At 42.6% G+C, this 24413-nt stretch overlaps 1 protein-coding gene across 4 annotated transcripts; it reads left to right on the forward strand.

Moving 5' to 3' along the window:
- Window positions 1-336: 336 nt before the first annotated feature.
- On the forward strand, window positions 337-24364 carry ASNSD1 (asparagine synthetase domain containing 1). Of its 4 annotated transcripts, none has more exons than XM_030208998.1 (6): window positions 337-645; window positions 5570-5623; window positions 9814-9893; window positions 13226-14811; window positions 19949-20130; window positions 24063-24364. In XM_030208998.1, exons 4-6 carry the CDS (start codon window positions 13330-13332, stop codon window positions 24340-24342), a joined length of 1944 nt encoding a protein of 647 aa, XP_030064858.1. In that variant the 5' UTR covers window positions 337-645; window positions 5570-5623; window positions 9814-9893; window positions 13226-13329; the 3' UTR covers window positions 24343-24364. The 4 variants fall into 4 exon arrangements, with proteins under 4 accessions (XP_030064858.1, XP_030064857.1, XP_030064859.1 ...); XM_030208997.1 differs by having other exon boundaries at window positions 9814-9889; XM_030208999.1 differs by having other exon boundaries at window positions 337-526; window positions 9814-9889.
- Window positions 24365-24413: the final 49 nt, after the last annotated feature.

Genomic DNA, 24413 nt, shown 5'->3' on the forward strand with positions numbered 1-24413 from the left:
AGAATGTCATAAATAAATAAATAGAAACTCTGAATATTGAGCACCTGATTCTCATAACATGATGTGTGTTTTAGTGGCTACCAACAATAAAGAACGACAAGGCGGATGCAGCAGCTCATAGGTTTGCTTGCTTTGTTTTGAGTAAACAGGGATGACGGCTGAGCTGGGAAGGGGAAACTTAGATTGACCTAATTGGGTTCAGCGTTCTGACGTCACTTCATCTCCTGTCTATCGCTAGCTGACAAGCAAACTGGAAGAGAGAACGCCAGTCAATCAAACGGAAGTTCTCAGTAACCAATCGGCAGCTGCCCTGGGTGCCCAATCAGGAAGTGGCCTCCTTGCTAATATCAGGAAATACCGCATTTCTGAGGTTTGTGCGGCTGCTGCGCTTCTGATACACGTGAAGGCAAGGCTTGACTTTCTAATATCAGGAAGTAGCACTGCTGCTGAGATTTTGTGTGGCTGCGCTGATGGTATTGTGAAGGCAACGGATTGTCGAGTTTCAGCGTGTTTTCTTGGAAATGAAGTGAGAGCGATTTGGTTTTAGTTCTTGGTCTGATTATGGCAGGCAGAGACTTGAACAGCAAAGAGCATGGCTACCATTCTGAGGCCAGGCTCAGACAGAAAGAAGAATTAAACACTAAGGTAGGATAGAACTGTGACTGTTTGGTCTTAACAGCAGGAGTCACCATAGGCCTGTATTGTGTAAGTAGCAGTGAGAAATCTTAGATTGCTTTAAGATGTATGTTCAGAAAGGAAAGGGTGTGTTTGTTTATGCAAGGGATTATGAACATCTTTTCAGTGCACGGAGCACTTCCGCAGGCAAACAGATCAAATGTTCTTCATTTTTAAATGAGCAGGTTCAGTGCCATTAAGGTGGTGTGTTTGTTGTTCCAAACAGTAGTACTTAAGGAACTGGCCATCATGGATTTGCTTCAGAATACTTTAGTGCAGGGGTTCTTAACTAGTAACAAAAGCAGGCTAAGTCCACTTTGTTATAATGGGAGCTATTGGTTAAGTTGTTCATCGGGTATACATTTCAGTAAAAGGAACAATGCCCAAATTGACTGACTTAAATCTGTAGGTATGGACATTGCCTGATCTTCTTAGTCTTTTGGCCATAGTGGCTATGAATCAGTGTATAGCTGAAATAATGCAAAAAGTGGACATGACCTGCTTTTGCTCCAAAGGGCTCATATGTAGCTGTTGGTAGGCACTAGTGGACACATGGAGGGAATTTTTGAAAGAATGTCAAAGTCATAATTGGATGTCCTGCTTATAACATTCCCCCCCCCCCCCCCCCAAAAAAAAAAAAAACGTGGTCATCTCGCACTCTTGATCAGGAAAAAAGTTGAGCTTTCCTGTTCAAAAATATGTAAGAAGGAGATCTTGCACTGAAAATGTCCAAAATGGAAACAGGATGCTGGGCTAAATGGACTATTGGTCTGACCTAGTATGGCTATTCTTATGCTCTTTATGAAATATCCGAAATACAAGTGCCAAAAAAGCAGGCACTAAAATGTCTGGCATCATTTGTACAAAAATTGCCACAGAGATATCCCTGCAGAGCAGAGGGACAGCCTAATGGTTCATGCAATGGACTTTGAACAATGGTACAAATCTCACTTTAATTCCTTTATATTTTACTGCGAGCTCTTGGGAACAGATAAAAAATCTCTGTACCTAAGGGTATACCACTACAATAGCCATCACACGTATAGGTGTCTTATCAGTTCAGATATAGTAGGTATTTCTGTGTTCCATGAGGGCTCACGTATTTGTACAGAAATAAGAGAAAGTGGGAGCAACACTTGGGTCCTGTTGTTTCAAGTCCACCTCACTAACCACTAGGCTACTTGCTTGCTGCTGTATTACGAATGACCATAATATCCACTTTCACTTCTTAGGAGGGTGGGAGGGAGTCAGTACTCTGTAACCACTGAGAGATGAAGGGGCCATGCCTTCATTTCTCCAGTGGTTAGCTGTTCAGTCAGGGCACTGCCTACCCCCTTCAAACGATTTTATGTCAGTTACAGCCAGTTTTGTGACTTTTTCTGATTGTATTTACTTTGAGCTGTAAATGAGTTTATCTTGCTGGGCAGACTGAATGGACCATACTGGTCTTTATCTGTCATTATTTACTATGTTACTATGCTGTTATCAGGTGCAGTTACTAATTTGATATTTAAGGGTTTTTTTTCCTTATAGTACAAAATTACATACTACATATAAAACCAGGTTTACTGTTCCTTTCTTATATACATCCAAGAGAAGGACATTAGAGTCTTATCTTCACTTTTCCTTTACAAAAATCAGCTTCCTCAAGACTTCTCTTTCTTCACTTACTTTAATAAGGAAACAAGTTATACTCTGTTATTAGGCCTTGCCAAACACTACATATCAAACACCCTGAAAAGTTAAGCTAAATCTCTGTATGTCCCAATAAGAGGCAAAGATCTACATTGAAATACACCCAAAGAGTATGAATTTGGACAGGTTTTCACATTTCATAATAAAACTACCTGCTTCCTGTAACGTACAGAACAGATGAAGGAAAAAAAATAGGGTTGAGATTTTGGTAGGCCTTCTATTTCTTTTATCCACAGGTATAACCTGCGCCTACACTTGAAGTATGGCAAAGAAACACCGTACCCCTAAAGATGCAGCTCTCATTACAGTTTCAGTCTCTATCCAGGCTGAATGCTTGACCCAAGGCAATATTCTGGTTTCATGTGATAAATGCATACACATTGAATCCCTCATGAAAGAAGTACAAGAACTAAGAGAGGAGGTGCCAAGACTAAGAAGCATCTATGATAACCAGAAATTAATCCCAGAGATGCATGTTGAACCCTGATGACCTTAAGGTGGCAAAACAGGTAGAAAAGGTGACGGTGAAAGCCAGAAGAATTCTCAGGTGCATAAGAAGAGGTTTGACCAGCAGGAAAAAAGAGGTGACAGTGCCCTTGTATAAGTTTCTGGTGAGGCTCCATTTAGAGAACTGCATGCAGTTCTGGAGACCACACCTATGGAAAGATATAAACAGGATGAAGTCGGTCTAGAGGGCGGCTACCAAATTGGTAAGTGGTCTCGGTCATAAAACATTTAGTGATAGGTTCATGAACCTCAACGTGTATACGCTGGAAGAGATGCAAGAGAGAGGAGATATGATAGAAATGTTTACCTCAGTGGCATTAATGTACAGGAGATGAGCCTTTTTCAAATGAAGGAAAACTTTGGAATGAGAGGGCATAGGATGAAGTTAAGAGGAATCTAAGAAAATACTCTTTCAGAGAAAGGGTGGTGGATGCATGGAATGGTCTCCTGGTGGAGGTCTTGGAGACGAAGACCATGTCAGAATTTAAGAAAGCATGGAACAGGCATGAGGAATCCCTTAGGAAAAGAAAGAATTAGTGGTTACTGAGGAAGGGCAGACTGGCTGGGCCATTTAGCCCTTATTTGCCATCATGTTTTTATGTTTTTGTACCCTGGATGTGACTGAAACAGGTCTAGATAAAAACGTCCTTTTTTTTCCCTTGGGCGTTTCTTTCCATTCCATTATTGCTGAAAAAGGCCTAATTTTGGGCCTACGCTAGTCCCGTACAAAATATGCCTCCAACAAGCCCCCTTGCTATTTGGATGAACTGCAGTGTAAACGTCCGTATTTTGCCTTTTGAAAAGCGCGATTTGGATGTTTTTGGCAGATGGACTTTTCTTGGTCATTTTGAGAACATAAGCATTCATCTGCTTCGAAAATGAGTGCTGCTGTTTAGGAAGGGGGTTGAGGGTTTCATTGATCAATTAAAGAGATACGGGAACAAAAAAAGATTAAGAACCCCTGCTTTTATTTATTTCCAATTTACTATACCACCTTTAAATGACGGTTCACAGTTGAAAAAAGAACTTGGATTTCGGAAAGGAGTGCAAGTTAGGCAAGGATTTATCTTCCCTCCATATGGGTTCAGAATGACATGCTTGCTTCTTAGGGTACAAAGACCCTGGTGAAACCAAAATAAAACCCCCTCATTCTATAACAGGTCACAGTGCCCACCGCAGACTTAAAAGTTACAGAATACTAGCAGTTAGGTGTGTGATCATTACAATTATACATGTAAGTGCTAACCACATGTTCAGTGGTATTTGTGTAACAATACATTTAGGGGGGAATTCTGTGAATAGTACTCAAAACTGGGTGCTAAGTGCTATTCTGTAAAGGGCATCTAACTTTGGCCTGCTGAAGCCTTGTGTAAATGCGGGCACCTAAGGCGCACTTACCCAGTATTATATACTGCGTGTAACTTAATGCCCCTGACATGGCCATGCTCCACACTCCCTTTTGGGATACACCATATGGGAGTTGAGCACCTTGCATTTTAGAATAGCGCGCACAGCCAGATGCTGGTGCCAGTTAACATGAATAATTGGTTGTTAGCACCCAATTATTGATTAGCTCGTAAACCAATTAATTTATGCGCACATCTCAGCAGCGTGCCCAAATTTGGGCACCATATATAGAATCTGGGGGTTAATGTGTAATTGCAAAGGGGTGTACACATGAGTGGAACATGGACATGCCTAAAAGCTTAAGCGGTATTCTTTAAGCCACGCCTAAAGTTTAGAATGGTATATAGAATAACGCTTAAGCAGAGACGGCACACACAAATTTACGCACCGCCATTTGCACCAATGAAAACGTGGTGCAAATGCCTGCGCCTAAATTTATGCATAGAGGACTGTTATTCTACAAATGTGTATATCTCAAAACCATGCCCCGAACACCCATCACCCTCCTATTTCCATGCCCCTTTTTTTCAAGCCATGCGTACATTTTATGCACGTAAGTCTCAAATCTAATTAGTGCCAATAATTGTTAAAAAAAAAAAAGCGTTGGTACTAATTGGCTTGTTAGACTTGAGCGCAAATCGGAAGTGGGCCTAAATTTGGAGGTGCAATTTTTTTCTGCTTGTAGAGCATGAGGAGTTTAGTTCTTAGTGCCCAGCATCTTAACATCTAACTTTTTGGTGCTCTTAATACAATTGCCCCCCCCCCCCAGGTTCTATATATAGTGTCCAAAATTGGGCGCCCAGCTAAATTTGCTATCGAGCCAATTAGTGCCAATAAATGTGTGCTAATTGGCACAATTTGAACTTGCACGCACATCTTTCTGTATTCTGTTACAATGTACTCCCAAATCCGATTGTGCATAATCCAAAAGGGGACGTCGCTGTGGGGGGGGCCACAGCTGGGTCAGGTGCGCTCCTAAAATTTGCACTCAGTGTTATAGAATATCGGAGATGTGTACTCAAATTGGGCGATAGGAATTACACCTGGTTTTCTCGGGCCTAAGTCCTAAAATCAACCCTCAGTGGTAGTCTATATGTTCTCATCTGCGAGTGCCTCTTATAGAATAGCACTGAGCACTAATTTTTTTTGAGCACCATTTACTGAATCTAGTCCAAAATGTTTAATTTGACAAGTATGCTTCATGGATTACAAAAGCTGAAACTTCCTAGGCCAGTATTGTTGAGGGCTGGAGAAAAAGATTTGATATTTTTATTCTTGTTTACAGATTAAAGAACAAACAGTTGTAGTTGATGAACTTACCAACTTAAAGACGATCCGGGTGAGTAATTCATAAAATCAGTTTGAGGGTTGAAATGTGTATCTGGAAGAGAGTGTATGTTTAAAGCTGTGCCCGTGTATAGTAACATAGTAAGTGACAGCAGATAAAGATCTGAATGGTCCATCCAGTCTGGCCAACAGTCACATTCATTCTCAATTCAAGATTAAATCAACAATGAAAGTGATGTGATATATACTTGATCATGGTCTTTCTTTGTTGTTTCTGGGTCATAGACTGTAGAAGTCCACCCAGCTCTGTCCTTATGTTCTTACTGGAGTTGCCGTCAAAGCCCACTGCAGCCTATCCGAATCCGTCTTGTCATTTGTGTGACATAGACTGTGTAAAGTCTGCCCAGCACTGTCCTCGCATTCCAAATTACTGGAGTTTCGGTCGAAGCTATCTACAGCCCATCCTAAACGGGTTTGTTATATGCGGGACTCAGACCTACAAGCCAGCCCAGCACCAGCCTTAGCAGATAGTTAAAATTTAATACCAAGAGGTGCAGAAACCCAAAACAGAGATACCAGATAGGAGGGGAAAGATTAGTAAGCTCGACTCAGGAGAGAGACCTTGTGGTGATGGTGTCCGAAGATCTGAAGGAGAAGAAACAGTGCGATAAGGCAGCAGCCATGGCCAGAAGGATGCTAGGCTGCACAGAGAGGAGTATAACCGGCAGAAGACAGGAGGTTTTGATGTCCCTCTACAAGTCGTTGTGAGGTCCCACTTTTGTGTTTTGTTTTGGAGGTCGTATCTTGCTAAAGATGTAAAAAGACTGGAAGTGGTGCAAAGAAAACCTACAAAAATGGTATGGGATTTGCATTGCAAACTGTACGAGGAGAGACTTGCCAACCTGAACATGTATACCTTGGAGGAAAGGAGACACAGGGGTGACATGATACAGACATTCAAATATTTGAAAGGTATTAATCCACAAACCACTTTTCTGGAGACGGGAAGGTGGTAGAACTAGAGGACATGAATTGAGGTTGAAGAGGGTGGGGGGGGGGGCAGACTTAGGAGTAATGTCAGGAAGTTTTTTTTTTTCATGGAGAGGGTGGTGGATACATGGAATGCCCTCCCACAGGAGGTGATGGAGATGAAAATGGTAATGAAATTCAAACATGCATGGGATAAACACAAAGGAATCCTGTTTAGAAGGAATGGATCTATGGAATCTTAGAGACTTGGTGGGAACACCGGTAATTGGGAAGCAAAACCAGTGCTGGGCAGACTTCTACGGTCTATGCCCTGATAGTGACTGAATAGATATGGATGGGCTGGTGTATAAATTTTAAGGAGCTTCGAGGTTAGCTTCCAAATTTTTAGTACAACAGTGCTGGGCAGATTTCTACGGTCTGTGCCCTGAAAATGGCAAAAACAAATCAAACTTGGGTATACATATAAAGTAGTGCATATCATGTAAAGTGAGTTTATCTTGTTGGGCAGACTGGATGGACCATACAGGTCTTTATCTGTCGTCATTTACTATGTTACTATGATGCAGCCAGAATGCATAGAGAATGCATTCTAATTAAATGAATCCTCATCTGAGGGATGCAAGTCGTTTTGACACAACAAAGTGTACAATTTGTTTCTTTGAATTAGAGCATCGGGTACAAAGTTGCAGAGTAATGTGGTATGGGTAAGGTAAAAACTTAAGAGGGTAGTAATTTTGTCTGTCCAGTAGATGGCAGCAAACTACTATAAAAGATTATGCAACACATTTTCCATGGGAGGAAGGAGATGGTCCTGTGCAGAGAATGACATGGGGACAAAGTTTTGCCCCGTCCCCGCGAAGTCTTACTCCCATCTGCACAAGCCTCAAACTGGACAATGTTGCCACATATAGACGGACTCTGAACAGAATTTCTGCATGATGGAAGCCCTTCCCTCATTACTTAATACCTCACTGCATTCCACAAAACAAAAGGAGCACGTTCCCGCATGCAATCTTCTTTTGATGTAGGCACAGGAAAAAAAAGATATTAAAAGCGCCCAGGTCTCAACCTAATTAAATTGTATTTATAAATAGTAAGTTTGATTGCTAAGCACCTGATGCTGATAACATGGTCTGTTTTGGTAGCCCTTTACTAGGTGAAAACATTTCTGCATGAATACAGGGAGTCCCTATAACCTGCACCTCCAAATGACACAATGATTTACAACTAATTACTAACGGATGAAAATCAGTGCTTCCTTTTTTGTACATCCGTATGTGGCGCAAGCTGGCATGCTTGAAAATATAAGCGAGATCAAATAAAAAATGTTACCAACAATAAAGAACAACAACATGGACTGAGCAGCTCATAGGTTTGCTTGCTTTGGGTGAACGGGGATGACGGCTGCGCGGAACTGAGGGAAGGGAGACTATTAACCTCATGGGTTTCAGCTGTCATGCCATCTCCGGTTCTCAATCTAACATCCTCGGTCTGCTCTTTCCTACTTGCTCCCTTCTGGCTCCCTGCACCGCTGTCCTTCAGTTTTTGGGCCGCCGGCAACGATTCACCAAGGCCAGCTCCGTGGCTTTCCTCCTGTCAAGTCCCGCCCTCTCTACTGCAACTTCCTGTTTGACGCTAAGCAGGAAGTTACAGTAGAGAGGGCGGGACTTGACAGGAGGAAGACCATGGAGCTCTCCTGTGTGAATTGCTGACACTGTTGGCTGACTGCAGGAAATTGTAAGTGGTGACACCCGCGGGGAAGTTTTTTTTTACCGCAGGAAAAAGGCTTTTTACCGTTTTCGCAGGGCAGAAAAAAGTTCTGGTCCCGCATCCGTGGGAATTTTTATTTTGTTTCGCCATTACCGCGATATCCATGATATCTGACTGTGTCATTCTCTAGTCCTGTGTCCTGGGCTGCAATGCCTTGCACAATGTAACTCTGTGCTAATTGCTTTAACTGATAGGTTTCGTCCATTTCTGGGTAAGTAGAGAGGTGGGATATTTTATGATTAAAGCTTGATCCAAATTATGTGACAGTGAAGATGTCAGTACTTGGCTTGAGATGCTTTTATACTATCAAACATATAAACGGTGAGTGACTGAACTCATTCGCAAATGTGCAGCAGAGACTCACCTCTCTGTCCCGCCCCCGCGTCAATACGTGATGAAGGGGGCGGGACAGAAAGGGAAACTGCGCTTCCCCCCCCGAGTCGCCGCCGCCACCCCTCCACCCGGCCCGAGCCCTCTGATTGCAATTAATTCAACTTACATCGCCGCAGCACGCAGATCAGCTGAGCTCCGGTCGGCCTTCCTTCCCTGCCTGTGTCCCACCCTCGCCGACGGTACGTCACACGAGGGCGGGACACAGGCAGAGAAGGGAGCTCAGCTGATCTGCGTGCTGCGGCGATGTAAGTTGAATTAATAGCGAACAGAGGGCCCGGGCCGGGTGGAGGGGTGGCGGCGGCAACTCCGGGGGGGGGGGGGGGGGTACCGGTAGCGGCGACCTCGGGGGGGGGGGGGGGGCCTTGGAAAACCCCCATTCCAATAGGGCTCAACGGCTAGTACTCATATAAGGGGAAAAAGTAAATTAACTAAGAGTACAATTCCTACATACTATATTACTAACGTACTCCTTTTAATTTTATCAGTTTATTTTTGATGTCTATATTTTCAGTGTATGTGTTATGTCATTAAAGAGATATCAAACAAAAGCATCAACTGCATCTGATCTTAGAAACCATCAAAGTTGTTTATTGAGGAAAAAAGGCCTCGAGAAGCCCCCAGCCTAAACGTGGCTTCGGGGACTGGACTTCATCATCATTGGCCTAAAAAAACCTCTCGTGTAGCTTGTCTATTGAAATAAATTTAATAAAGTTACTTAGCTTTCATAACTATCTTTTTTGCTTGTGCGAGTCTACTTCACACCACGGCCACAACCAAACATGAGTGAGTGAGTTCCAGAGACTGTATTGAAGTTGTATAGGGTTTGTATGTCATCAAAAATAAACTGATAAAATTAAAAGGAGTACGTTAGTAATATAGTATTGAGGTGCTCTTAGCCAGCCACAAAGTTCACCATTCTCTACCATTTTACCAATTGCCATGTAGATTTTGCATCAAAAATCTATTTGGGGTCAGCTGTGTTGAAATGCTGCTGTACTAGAAGCTTCAAAGTGAACGTTTCATTGGAACATGATGTTGGTTCGGGCTTTTAATACTTTGGCATTTATCAAGTCTGTTTTCCCATTGCAGAAAGTCTACATACAGCAGCCTAACAGCAATATATTTTTTCTGGCAGACCGAACAGAAACCTTGAGCCAGCGCAAAAGTAAGTCTAGACTTGAAACTTATGCAGTGAAATAATCCTGGGAGAAGTGTGCACAAAACATTAAAAATTCCAGTATTTGAAAATTTTACAACCCTATTTGTGAATGAACACAGTATAATCACTGACATTGAGAAATTATGAATTTATTTAAACTAAATACAGAAAAGTTGTTTATCCAAGATGCAGCAATTTTTAGGTTTTGGTGTAGAATTTCCCCAGGAATAATGTAATAATGCACCTTACTTAGAGGTTCTGATTTTCTTTACCAATTCACAGGGCACAAGGAGTTCCAAATTCTTTCAGATGCTAATGTCAGCAGTAAAACAGCAGTGCTTGCTACAGATGGCAGCAGTTCCAAGAAGTCAATGCTGCAGGCAGCTCAGGGCTCCTCTCAGGGCCACAGTTTGCCAACTTTAAAGTCCACAAAAGTAGAAGCACTAACCATATGGCAGTAGACCCTCGGTTCCTGTTGTCTTTTTGCTTCTCCCCCCCCCCCCCAAACACACAAATGCATAAGGGGCAATTCTATAACTGCACGTCTCCTATTAGATGCCCTGGTGGTGCACAATGGGCATCAGGTCTCTAATGGCATCTGTGCACCAAGCTTAAGCTCCCCTATTGGTGCACCTAATATTTATGTGCCATCACTTACACTTGCCATAGAGCTGGCATGTAAATACGGTAGGGGTACATGGAATTGTGTTTGTATCCCACCTCTTTGCAGGCTCGTGCGAATGCAAATTTTCTCAGCATGTACTTGCGTAAGACATGCTGAGCAGGTACCTAGGGGTCTTTTTACGAAGCTGCAGCAAAAGAGGGCCTGCGCTGGCAGTGCGTATTTTTGACATATGCTGAGGCCCCCTTTTATCACAGCAGGTAAAAGGCAGGTCTTTTTTGCTTTTTGTGACAAGAAATGGCAGTGTGGCAAGAGAAGCACTTGCCATGCAGCCATTTCGGGGGGAGGGGGAGAGCACTTACTGCTAGCCATTGAGGTGGCGGTAAGAGCTCCCGTGCTAACCTGGCGGTAACCAGGCAGCACACAGCACTTCCTGATTACCACCAGTTATACACCAGTACTACAAAAATTGAAATATGTTTGCAGCACCGGAAATGGCGCATTCTGGGGGGAGGAAACTGCCGCCGGGCTGCTGCGGTATCTCAGTGGTACTTCCCTTCTAGCAAGCTTACCACTGCTTTGTAAAAGGGCCACTTAGTTACAGAATTGCCCTTATAGTGTCTGCTTCCCCAGCTTGTTTCTGTCAGTCTTTCTCCTGTGCAGTCAAACCAACCACACACAAATTTCAACTTCTACTTAAAAATTGTTGTTGCAGCCCTAAAAAAAAATGTTCATTCATGTCATTAAATAGTGCATATATGTTACATGAGAAGAAGAAAGCCCTCAAAGTTGGAGAATTCTTTCCCATACTCATTAGCTTCTATTGGAGAGCACGATGGTGGATGAAGATAGAACAGGCCCAGAATTTGTTCCGGTATAATGTATCCCTGAGGCAGCAGTGAAATAATTTTGATTGACCACAAAATGCTGCCCATCACTGGAGAGAGACTGGACAAACACAAGTTAAGTTTGAAATTCAGTGTTTTGTGAAAGTTGAAATTTCTCTTCACTGATTGGACCTTAAGTTTTGGATGAGAAGTCAATGATAGATAATAAGTATGGGAAAGATTTGTCCAACTCTTTGGGGCACTTTTCCTTCCCATATAACACACATATGCTATTTAATGACATGAATGAGTACCATATATACTGGACTGTAAGCTGAGATTTTTTTTTTATCTCCAAAAAAAGCCCCAAAATTGGGATCTCCGCTTATAGTCAAGTCAGCACAAATTTCTCTCTTTCCTTCTCTCTCCCCCTGTGGTTTCTCTTCCTGTCCTATCCTTCACCACCCCTGTGGTGACCAGCATTGCTTTTCTTTCTGGTACCTCCTCGCCTGCTGCCGCTGACAGTTATTGTGCTAGACCAGGGCCTGGAGCATGTGCAGGTGTTCGGGTAAGAAGAGCAAAGCTGGTCACTGCAGGGGGAGACATGGGAAAGAAGAGAGAGAAATACCAGTGAGGGGAAAAGGGGGTTATACTTGGTTTATATTTGAACTAACATTTCCCCCCCTTTTTTATGTTTTATCTTGGCTTATACTTAAGATGGGTTTATATTAGAGCATGTGTGTGGTATATGTAAAAATTCTTTAGTAAACATTTTTTAGGATTGCAACAAAAACTTTTAGGTGGGAGTTGAAATTTTACATGGTTACACTTTTTTGTTCCATTTTTCCCTATACATTTTCCTAATACTGATTCAAACCAGCCAGCCAACTTCCCTTTCCTCATACAACCAGCCAGTTCAGACCTCTCACCAACCAAAGAAGTAAACATTCAGTTTCCCCAAACATCCAGTCAACCTTCCCTCCTTCTGAAAAAGATAACTGTTCGCTGCTCTCCCTACAGCCAGTTGTTCTCATCTTGCTGCATGCTGCTGCAGCCTTCCTCCACCACCCCCAACTCGGCAGATATATTTGGGCACTGCATGGCTCTAAGCACATTTCAGACATGCAGAAGTAAGACTTGAAGCTCAGTGCTCAAATATAGACATTGTACAGCTCAAACATACTGAGAGCTGCGTTGTGCCCAAGCATATCTGCTGTTCTGGGAGTGATGCCAGAAGACTGCAGCATGGACAGGTCAAGGTGGAAGCAACCAGCCAGTGAGGGCCTCCTTGGCCTTTTCTTTTATTCTCTGAATTGTGCGGCATAATTGTGAATTATGTTGTTGGGGGGGGGGGGGGTGTTATAATTCAGGGTCTAAGTCTATAAGTCTACTGCAGCAAACAGTGGAAGATTAGCTTATTTGGGGCTATGTGATATAACACTGAATACATAAGAACATTACTGATCTCTATTATCGGCTGAGATTTTTTATTAGATTTCAAACATCCTTAGCAAAGCATTAGATGTGCCATGCACATGGAAATCAAAATAAAAAGTATACACGGAACTTACACTTCCATATGAAACTACAAACATACAAATATAACTCCAGGATTAATCCCTTACCACAAACCCCCCCCCCCCCCCCCCCCCCCCCCCCCGCCCGCTTCATTCAGGAGTGTCAATCTGTATCTAATAATCACTTTGGTGGTGTTTTCTTATTTAAAAATGGAGATTTAGGGAGCCTTAAAGGGTGCTAAGCCTTTCGTTATTCCCTCAGGTGCGTTAAACATGTATCTGTAGGCACAAAATGAGTGAAATTCCTTTATACTCATTGTTTGGTGTTTAGCAATTCCAAACATTTGATATTATATATTTTTTTTTTATCACACAGAAATATTAGATGACCTGAAGAGGACACAACAAGAAACTGAAAATTCAGAGAAGACCAAGATCAATAAGTGAACACAGTTTTGCCCGTTTAAAATAAAAGCAGCAATGTGTGGCATTTGTTATATACTTAGTTTTTCTGTTTGTCCTCGCGTTGATGATGTCTTGAAAGGGGCAACGTTCCACTGCTTGACAAGAAGAGGACCAAGCAGCAGCCATCAATTAATCAAATCTGTGAATGACCTTGGCTATCACTGTTTATTCCTTGGTCAGGTTCTTCATTTAAGAGGACCGTTGACTCCTCAGCCCACAGAAGATAAAAACAGTAATATCTTTCTTTGGAATGGTGAGGTCTTTGGTGGCTTGCATGTGGGGAACATGGATAATGATACTCGGGTCATGCTTTGTCACCTTTCCTCTTGTAACAGTGAATCTGAGATTCTCTCACTGTTCTCATCAGTCCAAGGACCGTGGGCTTTTATTTATTATCAGGCTACTGAGCATTGTTTATGGTTTGGTAGAGATTTTTTTGGCCGTCGTAGTCTACTATGGCATTTTAGCAGTGATCTGGAGAAGGCCTTCTGCCTCACTTCTGTGAGTGCCCTTGTACCTGAGCCTAATGATTACTTGTGGCAGGAAGTTCCAGCCTCTGGCATCTTCAGAATTGATCTAAAGACCTGCGCTGCCTCAAAACATGTTCTTTTAACATGGTATCCTTGGAAATATGCTACTGCAGATTATATAACAAAAGACATAAGCCAAGACAACGTAGATGAGATGGCTAATGCTCTCCCAAAGTTTGTTTCAGTGGTGAGAAGTGAAACAGGGCTGTCTCTCATTGTACCGGTAGCGCCATTAAATAGGACACTTCCTATATCTTCGGCCGAGCACCACTGCACTGTTTCTACCACCACAGCTACAGCAGAAGATCTTCAAATATTTCTTTCTGATGGGCATAGAAAGAAACTGGTACATCAGCTTATTGATGCTTTAGATAAAGCAGTAAAGAAAAGAGTTGTATGCCTACCAAGATGTACAGATCCATCCAGGACACTAACGCAGGCTCCAAAATCATCGGAAAGGAGAGCAAACGTTGCAATACTTTTTTCCGGTGGCATCGACTCCATGCTTCTAGCTGTATTAGCCGATCATCATATTCCTTTGGAAGAACCTATTGATCTGCTCAATGTAGCGTTCATGATGAAAAGTAAAAACCAACAGACAGGTTCAGGCAAAACTCACATCAGGCAGAAACTACCATCTGCATCATTGTCTTGTCCAGAGCACAGCCAAACTTTGGATATCCTAAACGGTGCACTCCATTCCCCCTTTAATGTGCCAGATCGAATTACTGGCAGGGCAGGGCTGAAAGAACTTGAGGCTATAAACCCATCAAGAACTTGGAATTTTGTGGAAATTAACATAACACTGGAAGAGTTAAAAGAAATGAGGCAGCAGCATATTACCGTCTTGGTGCAGCCATTGGACACCGTGTTGGATGACAGCATTGGGTGTGCTGTCTGGTTTGCCTCCAGAGGAATAGGTTTTACTAATAACAATGGAGAACAACCATTCACAAGTATGGCAAAGGTAATGGTGTTTCTTTTACATTATAATGTTGGGGGGTTCTTGTCTAAAAGTAGAGAGGTGTGGTAGCCATGTTAGTCAACTCTTAAAGGTTATCAATAGAAATCAAACAAAATAAAACATGGAAAAGAAAATAAGATGATACCTTTTTTATTGGACATAACTTAATACATTTCTTGATTTAGCTTTTGAAGGTTGCCCTTTTTTGTCAGATCGGAAATAAGCAAATGTGTTAGTTGATAGTATGTATAAGTGAATCTTCAAAGCATTTCAATGACAGTCTAGCAAGGTGGGGGTGGGTAGGAGGTATGTATGGGTACATCAAAGCATCCTGTTAGATTATCAATGAAATGAAATGCTTTCTCCTTCTCAGGTTATTTCAGGAAGCTTGCAGTTTTAAACAGTTACGAGCGTTATGTACCAGTTGTTCTCAAAGCCAGCCTTGTTCTCAAAGCCAGCCTGGGGAACCACCAGCCAATGAGGATTTTAGGATATCCCTAAAAAATATGCAGGAGAAAGATTTGCGTATATTGGGGGTGACAGGCATGCAAATCTGTCTCATGCATATTAATTATATAATTATAGGGTATCCTGAAAACCCAACTGGCTAGTGGTTCCCCAGGCCAAGTTTCAGAACCACTGTTATTTACCACTTCTACTCAGCAGCATTGTGTGTTTTATTAAATTTGGCCCAAGCCTATTTGTCTAAAAGAAATTTCAAGCAGAGCAATGCAGATGAGAGAGAGAAAACAAAAATGGCCAAAGTGCTGGAACACAACATAAGGGCAAGATACAAAATAACATTAACACACAGTCATCCTCTCCTGAGAGTCCCTTTTGTTTGATCAAGTCATTAAAGTATACGAGATGCACGTACCTGACAACACTAGATTTCACTTTTTACACCCGGAATGTATTGCAGAGTCCCTCTGATTAAATCAGTAAAATTAAGATGCCTGTTCGCTATTCAGTAACCCAAAGAAGTTAATTTTAGAAAGATTTTTCACATGGGGGGGGCAAACACTTCAACAAAGCACTAGCTACAGTATAAAAGTATGGGCAGGCAGCAGCAAGCCTGTTCATACTTTTACTGTCTCTAAGGTGAGTATTCTGAGGACAGTATTTAGGAGTTACATGTGTCCTTTGCAACATGCAAAGTATATGTGTAAATCCTGGAAGAGAAATGTAGCCTAGAGGTTAGAACAGGAAGCTACATGGGTCTTTTCCAGGGAAGCCTGGCTTCAGATCCCACTCCTGCTCCTTGTGATCATGAGCAAGTCATTTCACCCTCCATGGTGGCAGGTACAAACTTGGCTCTCTGTTTGCTACTGTATATTATCCAGTACCCATTAATTAGTAAATAGGGCTCCACTGAGAATATTGAGGCTTGCATTATTTAATTTGCATTAATGTACATTAGCAACTGGAGTTTGTAGATTGTAAGCCTTCTAGGGCAGTGTTTCCCCAGTCCAGTCCTGGAGTACCCCATGCCAGTCAAGTTTTCAGAATATCCACAATGAATATGCTTGAAAGAGATTTCTATATAATGGAGGCAGTGTATGCAAATCAAGTTCATGTATATTTATTGTGGATATCCTGAAAACCTGACTGCCAAGGGCTACTCCAGGACTAGACTTGGGGAAACATTGCTCTAGGGGACAGGGGCAATACCTGAAGATAGCTTACCTTGAAGTACCAGTGCAAAGGTCTGGGCTAAATATTAAAAAAAAAAAAAAACTTTACCTTTGACTTTATAGTAAACATCTAACTAAACATTAATTTGGGAGGATCTAAGTGAGCTTGTGGTCTGTATACCCAAAGTACCTCAGGGAAAGTGTTAAGCCTTGCAGCGCTCCACTCTCTATGGCCCAGGGAATAGATGACTCCTGCTGTACCAATACTTGCTGTCTTCTACCTCACAGACAGGATGCAAACCATTTTGCTATCCCACCATCAGCCCTAAAGCTGCTGTTATAGATGCTGATTAACTGAATCAAACGCAGTGGTTAAATCGCCTGTCACTACATCCTGTCCCTCCTCCAAGTATCCCCAAAAGTCATCTAGCATAATCACCAATGATGGCTTTGCAGCATAGCCAGGTCTAAACCTGACTGTCTGACATCCAACAACTTCCATATTTGACATATGGCCTGACCTGTATGGCCACTGTTCATTCAATAAGTTTGGATTGAAAAACAAAATTGTAAATATGTCTTTAATTACTCACATTTCTCTTCGGATTTAATGTCTTCAAAACTGGACAAATTATTTCTTCTTTACATTAAAGCATGGCTCACTGTGAACCATACTTTAATGTTGGGAAGTTGAAAGAAGGGATAATTGAGTGTCCAGAACAATTCCCTAACTGCTATGTTTCAGTGTATCAAAATTTCAATGCTGTAGAAGCTGGAACTGCTACTTTTATAGAAATGCTTTGGACCATTTTTTTTTTTTTGGGAGGAGGAGGCAGCTTTATTTCTCTGGAATTCCTGGTGCATCTGGCCCAATTTGGAACTGTATGTGCCTTTTCACTGCAGTTTCCCACACACCAAATTTGTCCTATTCTGTTAAAATGTTTTGGAGATGGACATTCTCAGTTCCTTATGTATAACTTATTTCCATTATCTGTTGGGTTGGTAGGAATAAAAGCAAATACATACATGAATCACTAAGGGCCTCTGTTATCAAGGCATGTGGCAATGCCGACGGAGTCCATTCAAAGTGGATGGGCTTTGTTGGCATTACTGCACTGGGAGCTGCTAGTGAAGCTTGAAAAGAAGCCCTAAGACTCAGCGTAGCAGGGAGAAGGGTGTGGCATGGAGGGCAGGTGCAGAAAGGACAGTATGTATAGCATACCTCATAGAATTACTTCTGGTCCTTGTCGGTGTGTGCCTGGGGGAGGGAACAATTTACAGAAGCTGTTACCTAACCACTAAACACAGTGGGGGATTTTATTTTTCCAGAGCCCCAGTCTAGTGTGTTTCATTTTCAAATTCAATACGTCTTTTGCCAGTTTCTCCCTCATGTCAACTTTGGTCCTGTTCTGTTTAATTTTCAAAGCATTATTTTGCCCCCAGAGGGACAGGCATGCTGGATCCTTCATGGACTGAAAAGAATACAACTCCTTGGCTGATCTGTGTCAGAAATATCAATAGAAAAAAATATATATCAGCTGGTAAACTAATCACTGTCTCTAATATTGTATACTAGGAAAGAAGGCCTGTTTCTCGGAGCAATGAAACGGGCGCTAGCTTTTTTTTTTTTGGGGGGGGGGGGGGGGGTGATTCACATACGGAGAACAGTGGCAATTTTCCTGGGCCGCCCCATGGCTCGTTACCGTTGTAGCTGGTTCGTGCACTGCCGCTGTTGTTAGCGTTGTCGTAGCTCTGTGTGGGTGGCAATTTTCCTGGGCCGCCCTTGACGTCATCGCGTTTTGACGCGAGGGCGGAGCACAGGTACAGTAATAAAACTCACCCTCAACGTTTGCTCCGCCCTCGATATGACGTTTGATGCGAGGGCGGGGCCCGGTGGCTTCACCACCACGAACCTGAAGGAGCTGAAGTCAGTGGCTTGGCTTCACTGACGTCAGTGTCTTCAGAACGTTGAGGGTGAGTTTTATTATAGTAGATGTATTTATTTCCTGGCACTTTTAAGCTTCTCTCTCATCACTATTTGCTTATTCATAATCTTCCAATAAACTCATCTATAGTTATCTCATAAATAACCACTTAGCTACTGTATTAACCCCTTGGCTTCCAAGGTCTGTATGTCTTAGTGCTGCGGTGAAACTTTAGTGCCTGCTTCCTTGCCCACAACACTGTGCATACTATAGGCCCTGTTTACTAAGGTGTACTAGTGTTTTTAGCGCACGCTAACACTAGAGACACCCATATTTTCCTACGAGTGTCTCTAGCATTAGTGTGCATTAAAGTTTAGCGCACGCTAAAAACTATAGTGCGCCTAAATCGCTGCTTAGTAAACAGGGCCCTATGTTTTCAACCAAATTAGATAAAGCCATTTAATTGGAAATTGGTTGTAAGCAATGCTCGGCACACTTCCCATCTAACATTACTCTCACCTATAGCATTAATCTGAATTACTTTATGTTGATAGTTGCTCAAGGAATGCTGAAGAAACGGAAGAGAGTTAGAGTGGTTGTTTGTTTATTAAGACTTGATATCCCGCTGTTTCTGGTTGCAGGTCATAGCGGCTAACAATTTTTTTTTAATATACATAAAATTGAAAAGAACGCGGGAAGGAATAGGAAAAGCAAAGACTAGTCAACAAGAATCATTTGAACATATACTGTAGGAATCTAAGAACGCATATTGAGCTGCTGAAAGACAGGTCATCCTAAACCCCAAACCATCATGGGGGAGGTTTGAAAACCATGTCAAATAAATAAATTTTAACAAAACCTTAATAAATGATAATTCAGATTGGATATAGGGGGAGAGGGAATTCCAGAGTGATGGAGCAAGAAAATAAGCAGAAGAACAGGTGGATTCATAGTGTGCAATTCTGGGAAAGTGAAGAATTAACCAGTGAGAATCTAGTGAACACAAGGCATGAGAAGGGGTTATTAGGGTATCACCATGGACGCAAGATAAGCTGGGGTACCACGGTGTAGAGCTTTGTCAGGCATAAAACCTTAAACATCTGTATTGCACTGGGAACCAATGCAGTTGAAGAAAAAGAGGGGTAATGTGATCATACATTAAAAAAAAAAACTTGACAATGAGAAAAAATTTGTTCCTTTTTATTTCTCACTGTGTAAAGATTTTCATTTAGAACTAGCAGATTCACCACCACTGCTCAGTGGAACAGATGTCTCCCCTTGCAAACTCACACAGGTCAATAGCACCATCCCAGTTGGTTTTTCTGCATGGAGGGGGTCAATGCATGTTGTGTCCCATCTGGGTTGCAATATACTGTTCACTGGCAGACTGTACTGCAGCAGCCTAAGCTTTAACATTTATAGATAAATGTGTATTCAGCTCATAAAATGGCTTCAACTTAATTTATGATGGGTAGGTTAGTTAATGAGGACAAATTGCTGTGCATTTAGCTTCTATTTCAAGGCTCTGTAGCGATCCCTCTAATCAAGCTAAGTGATACCGCTTTGTGTTGTCATAAATAGGTTGTTCTTACTGGAATGGGTGCAGATGAGCAGCTTGCAGGCTACTCTCGTCATAGAGTCCGCTTCAAAGCTCATGGATTAGAGGGCCTGGTGGAAGAACTGGGCATGGAACTGAGCCGCATTTCTTCTAGAAACCTTGGTCGTGATGATAGGATTATTGGCGATCATGGCAAAGAAGCAAGGTAACAAACCCAAAAAACAGTATGTGGAATGGCAGCATTACCAAATTAACAAGAAAATAAACATAATTATTTAAATCTTCAATATGGGGGGGGGGGGGGGGGGGGGGGGGGGGGCGCGGCGCAAACACAGAAACAAGGCCAAGCAGTCATGATTTCCTCACCTCAGTACATACTGCATAAAAGCACAGGTACCTGTAGTAGGTGTTCTCCAAGGACAGCAGGCTTCATATTCTCGCAAGTGGTTGATGCCAACCCGTGTTGCCCGGTCCAGTCTTAAGAGCTTTGTGGAGCACGAGACATTCTGCACCGTGCATGCGAGAGTGCCTTCCCGTCTGCCGCGAGAATGCAGTCTCCCCAGTTTAATACTACAGCAAAAAATAAAGTAAAAACACTAGAAAGGAGACAACGCCAAGGGAGGTGGGAGAGATTGTGAGAACATAAAGCCTGCTGTCCTCGGAGAACACCTGCAACAGGTAAGTACCTGCGCTTTCTCTGAGAACAAGGCAGGTTATAAGTCTCACAAGTGGGGAATCCTTAGCATCCCGGCTCTCCAAAACAACAAATATTGGTCTGGCCTAGCAACCTGAAACTAATCTGAATGAGAATGCAGCCTGGAACAGAATAAAGCAGACCTAGGAGGGTGGAGTTGGATTCTAGACCCCCCCCCCCCCCCCCCCCCACCCCCCCACCCCCCCCCCCCCCCCCCAGATTCTGCAACACTGTCTCGTGGAAATAGGAAGTTACATCAGAGGAGGGTGGGGCACAGTGATGGAAGGCCCGAGGGGGCTGTCAAGAAAGCTGAGGGTAGGCAGGTGGAGACTGGGGTGCCACCAGCATAAAAATAATAAAAAAAGAAGAGCATCCCCCTTTATGCTTACACCTGGGGTGCACCACCCCCACCACCCCACCCTTGGTACGCCACTGCCTTCCTATTTTAGAATAAAAAGACCTTGGTTTGTTAATCTTTGTATACCTTTAATAGAAGGATATCAATTTACTTTCTCTTACCCTAACCTTACTACAGGCTTACTTTTGCCCACTGTGGGTGATGGAACCGATGCGGGATGGAGCTAGTCTAGACCTCGGGCTTACAAACAAGGACATTGTTTCTGATTTGGCAGCTAGTGATCACCGCATGGCATGGTTCAATATTAAGGCAAAGGGGGGAGACAGCTTATTCGAGATTTGAAGGTCCTAGATTTCAAGAGAAGTAATTTTGCCATGATGGGGGAACTTCTCAAGGAAGAGGTGGTTGGATGGGAACAGCTGAAGGAAGCAGAATAGCAGTGGGCGAAACTGAAAGGAGCTGTTTTAAAAGCGACTAACCTTTATGTTAGAAAATTACATAAGAGTAAGAGGAAAAGAAGGCTGCTCTGGTTCTCAAATGCAGTAGCAGAAAAGGTAAGGGAATGAAGATTAGCCTTCACAAGTTACAAGAGGACTCAGAGGAAGACAAGCCAAAATACCTGGAAAAGCTGTCAGGAAAGCGAAGAGACAAATGGAAGAAAAGATAGCCGATATGGTAAAATTGGAGGACAAGATGTTTTTCAGATATATAAGTGACAGGAGGAAGTGCCAAAATAGCATTGTGAGGCTCAAGGCTGAGGGGGAGAAATATGTAGAAGCCGATAAGGATAAAGCTAAGCTACTTAACAATTATTTCTGTTCTTTGTTCAAGGACGAAAGATCGGGGGTTGGACAGCAGAAAACAAATGCTAAGGGAGATGGATGAATGGTTGACCAGGACTGATTCTCAGCAGACTGTGTTCATGAGGAGCTAACTAAACTAATAGTAGACAAAGCAATGGGGCCTGATGGGATACATCCAAGGGTGCTCAAGGAACTTGGAGATGTTCTGGCAGCTCAGCTGTCTGACCTCTTCAATGCCTCCTGAGTCTGGAATGGTCCTGAAGGACTGGAGAAGGGTGGATGTGGTCCCTCTGGACAAGAGTGGAAGGAGGAAGTTGGGAATTAGACCTGTCAGTCTGACCTTGGTAGTGAGTAAATTAATGGAAACACTTCAAAAGTGAAGGATCATGAGGTTTCTCAAATGAAATGGACTGCAGGACCCGAGGCAGCATGGCATCACTAGAGGCAGATCGTGTCAGACGAATCTGATTTGATTTCTTTGACTGGGTGACCAAACAGACATGGGAGGGGCGCTAGATGTGGTGTACTTGGATTTTAGCAAAGCATTTCACACGGCCCAGGACCTGAAGTGATTGGGTTAAAAACTGGTTAAATGGGAGGAGACAGAGAATAGTGGTAAATGGAGCTTACTCTGAGGAAAGGGATGTTATCAGTGGTGTGCTGCAGGGATCGGTCCTCGGGCTGGCCCTTTTTAACATCTTTGTGAGTGATATTGCGGAAGGGCTGTCTGGTAAGGTTTGTCTTTTTGCGGATGATACTGAACTCTAATAGGGTGGGCACCCCAGAGGGTGTGGATGACATCAGGAAGGATCTAGCGAAGCTTGAAGACTGGTCTGCAAATTTGCAACTAAGATTTAATGCTAAGAAATGTAGGGTCATGCACTTGGGTTACAATAATCCAAGGGAATGGTACAATATAAGTGCTTCTGTAGACGGAAGAAGAGTGGGATTTGGGAGTGATGGTGTCCGAAGACCTTGAGGTGGCCAAGCAACTAGAAAAGTCGAGACCTAAAAGCGACCTGATGACGGAAAATAAAAGGAAACTTAAAACCGGGCAAAGTCACTAAAACTTAAAGGAAAAATAAAAGGACGGAGGTTCCACAACAGGAACACAATAAAGGAAGAAAAAACAAACGAAAAATAGCCATAAGGCACAAAAAAGCTCTCTAGGACTGAGCGATTGTGAGGAGACAGTAGGAAAAAAAACCACGCCCTCTCCTTACCACAGTAGAAAAACAACTGGGGAGACTGCATTCTCGCGGCAGGCGGGAAGGTACTCACGCATGCACACTGGAATGTGTCTCGCACTCCACAGAACTCGTTAGACTTTTGTAAATTCCAGACCGGGCGACGCAGGTCGGCATCACCCACTTGTCAGAATAAGCCTGCTTGTCCTCGGAGAATAAGCTGTGTATCAATCAAATTGAAGAAAAACATTTTCAATAAGTATTCAATATTTTCAGTCTTAAAACAAAACTAAGCTAAAACTTTGATCAAAACTGTCTTAGGCTGTGACGCTTAATGCACAGCTCAATAGCACTGCACACTGTTTTTTCAAGTTAATTATTTACTTTGTGACCTAGTTTGACAGAAGAATTTTGCTGACACTTTTCCTCTTGCCTACAACTATTCCATATGACCAAAGCTTGCCCAGAGAGGTTCAACTAGCGTGGTGGTTCTTTTGGCTTATTAATTGTTTTAAGTGGGAAGAGTGCAGCTATTTATTATACTTACTAGTGATATTTTACATTTATTCATTTTTTACATATAAAGCTATAGCATTTATGGATTTGCTAAACTCTTACTGTGGGTCACAAACAATCATTTCCAACACAGTCAAAACATTTTATATAAACTTAAATTGCCATACTGTACCAGATCAAAGGTCCATTAAACCCAGTGTCCTGTTTTCAACAGTGGCCAATACAGGTCAGAAGAACTTGAAGGATCCCAAAGAGGTGATCTTTTCCTTGCTACATCTACCCAGAGATACGCAGTGGCTTTTCCAAGTCTACTTAGCTAATAATGGTTTATAGACCTTCCCTGTTGGAACTTGTCTAAACCCTTTATAAACCCAGCTATGGCAATTGCTTTCACAACATCCTCTATGGTTGAGTATCTGCCACACTCCAGGTGTTGTCATACTGGATTAGGCCAAGTGAGGGAGTGTAGGTATCGAATATCAAACCTCTTTTGAGCACATACGATTACACTGATGAATATGTGAGAATTCATTTTCTACTGCAAATTGTAAAATTCACTGTCAGTTTGTCTTCCTTTAGATTCCCTTTTCTTGATGAAGATGTTGTCTCTTTTTTGAACTCTCTCCCTATCTGGGATAAAGTAGACTTGACACAACCTCGAGGTATTGGTGAGAAGTTGATTTTGCGTGCAGCAGCGAAGGAGCTAGGACTCACTGCCTCTGCTGTTCTGCCAAAGAGAGCCATGCAGTTTGGGTGCAGGATTGCAAAACTGGAAAACAACAATGAAAAGGCATCGGATAAGTGCAAGAGGCTGCAGTCTCTCTCCACCCAAAACGTGGCAATTTCTTTGCAGGAATAATTGCAGACATTACAGAGGAATCTAGATTGGTACATTATTTTTATTAAAAACACATTATTTAGGCAAACAAG

This window comes from Microcaecilia unicolor, chromosome 7 (genome assembly GCF_901765095.1).
Source record: "Microcaecilia unicolor chromosome 7, aMicUni1.1, whole genome shotgun sequence".
Classification (NCBI taxonomy): Eukaryota; Metazoa; Chordata; class Amphibia; order Gymnophiona; family Siphonopidae; genus Microcaecilia; species Microcaecilia unicolor.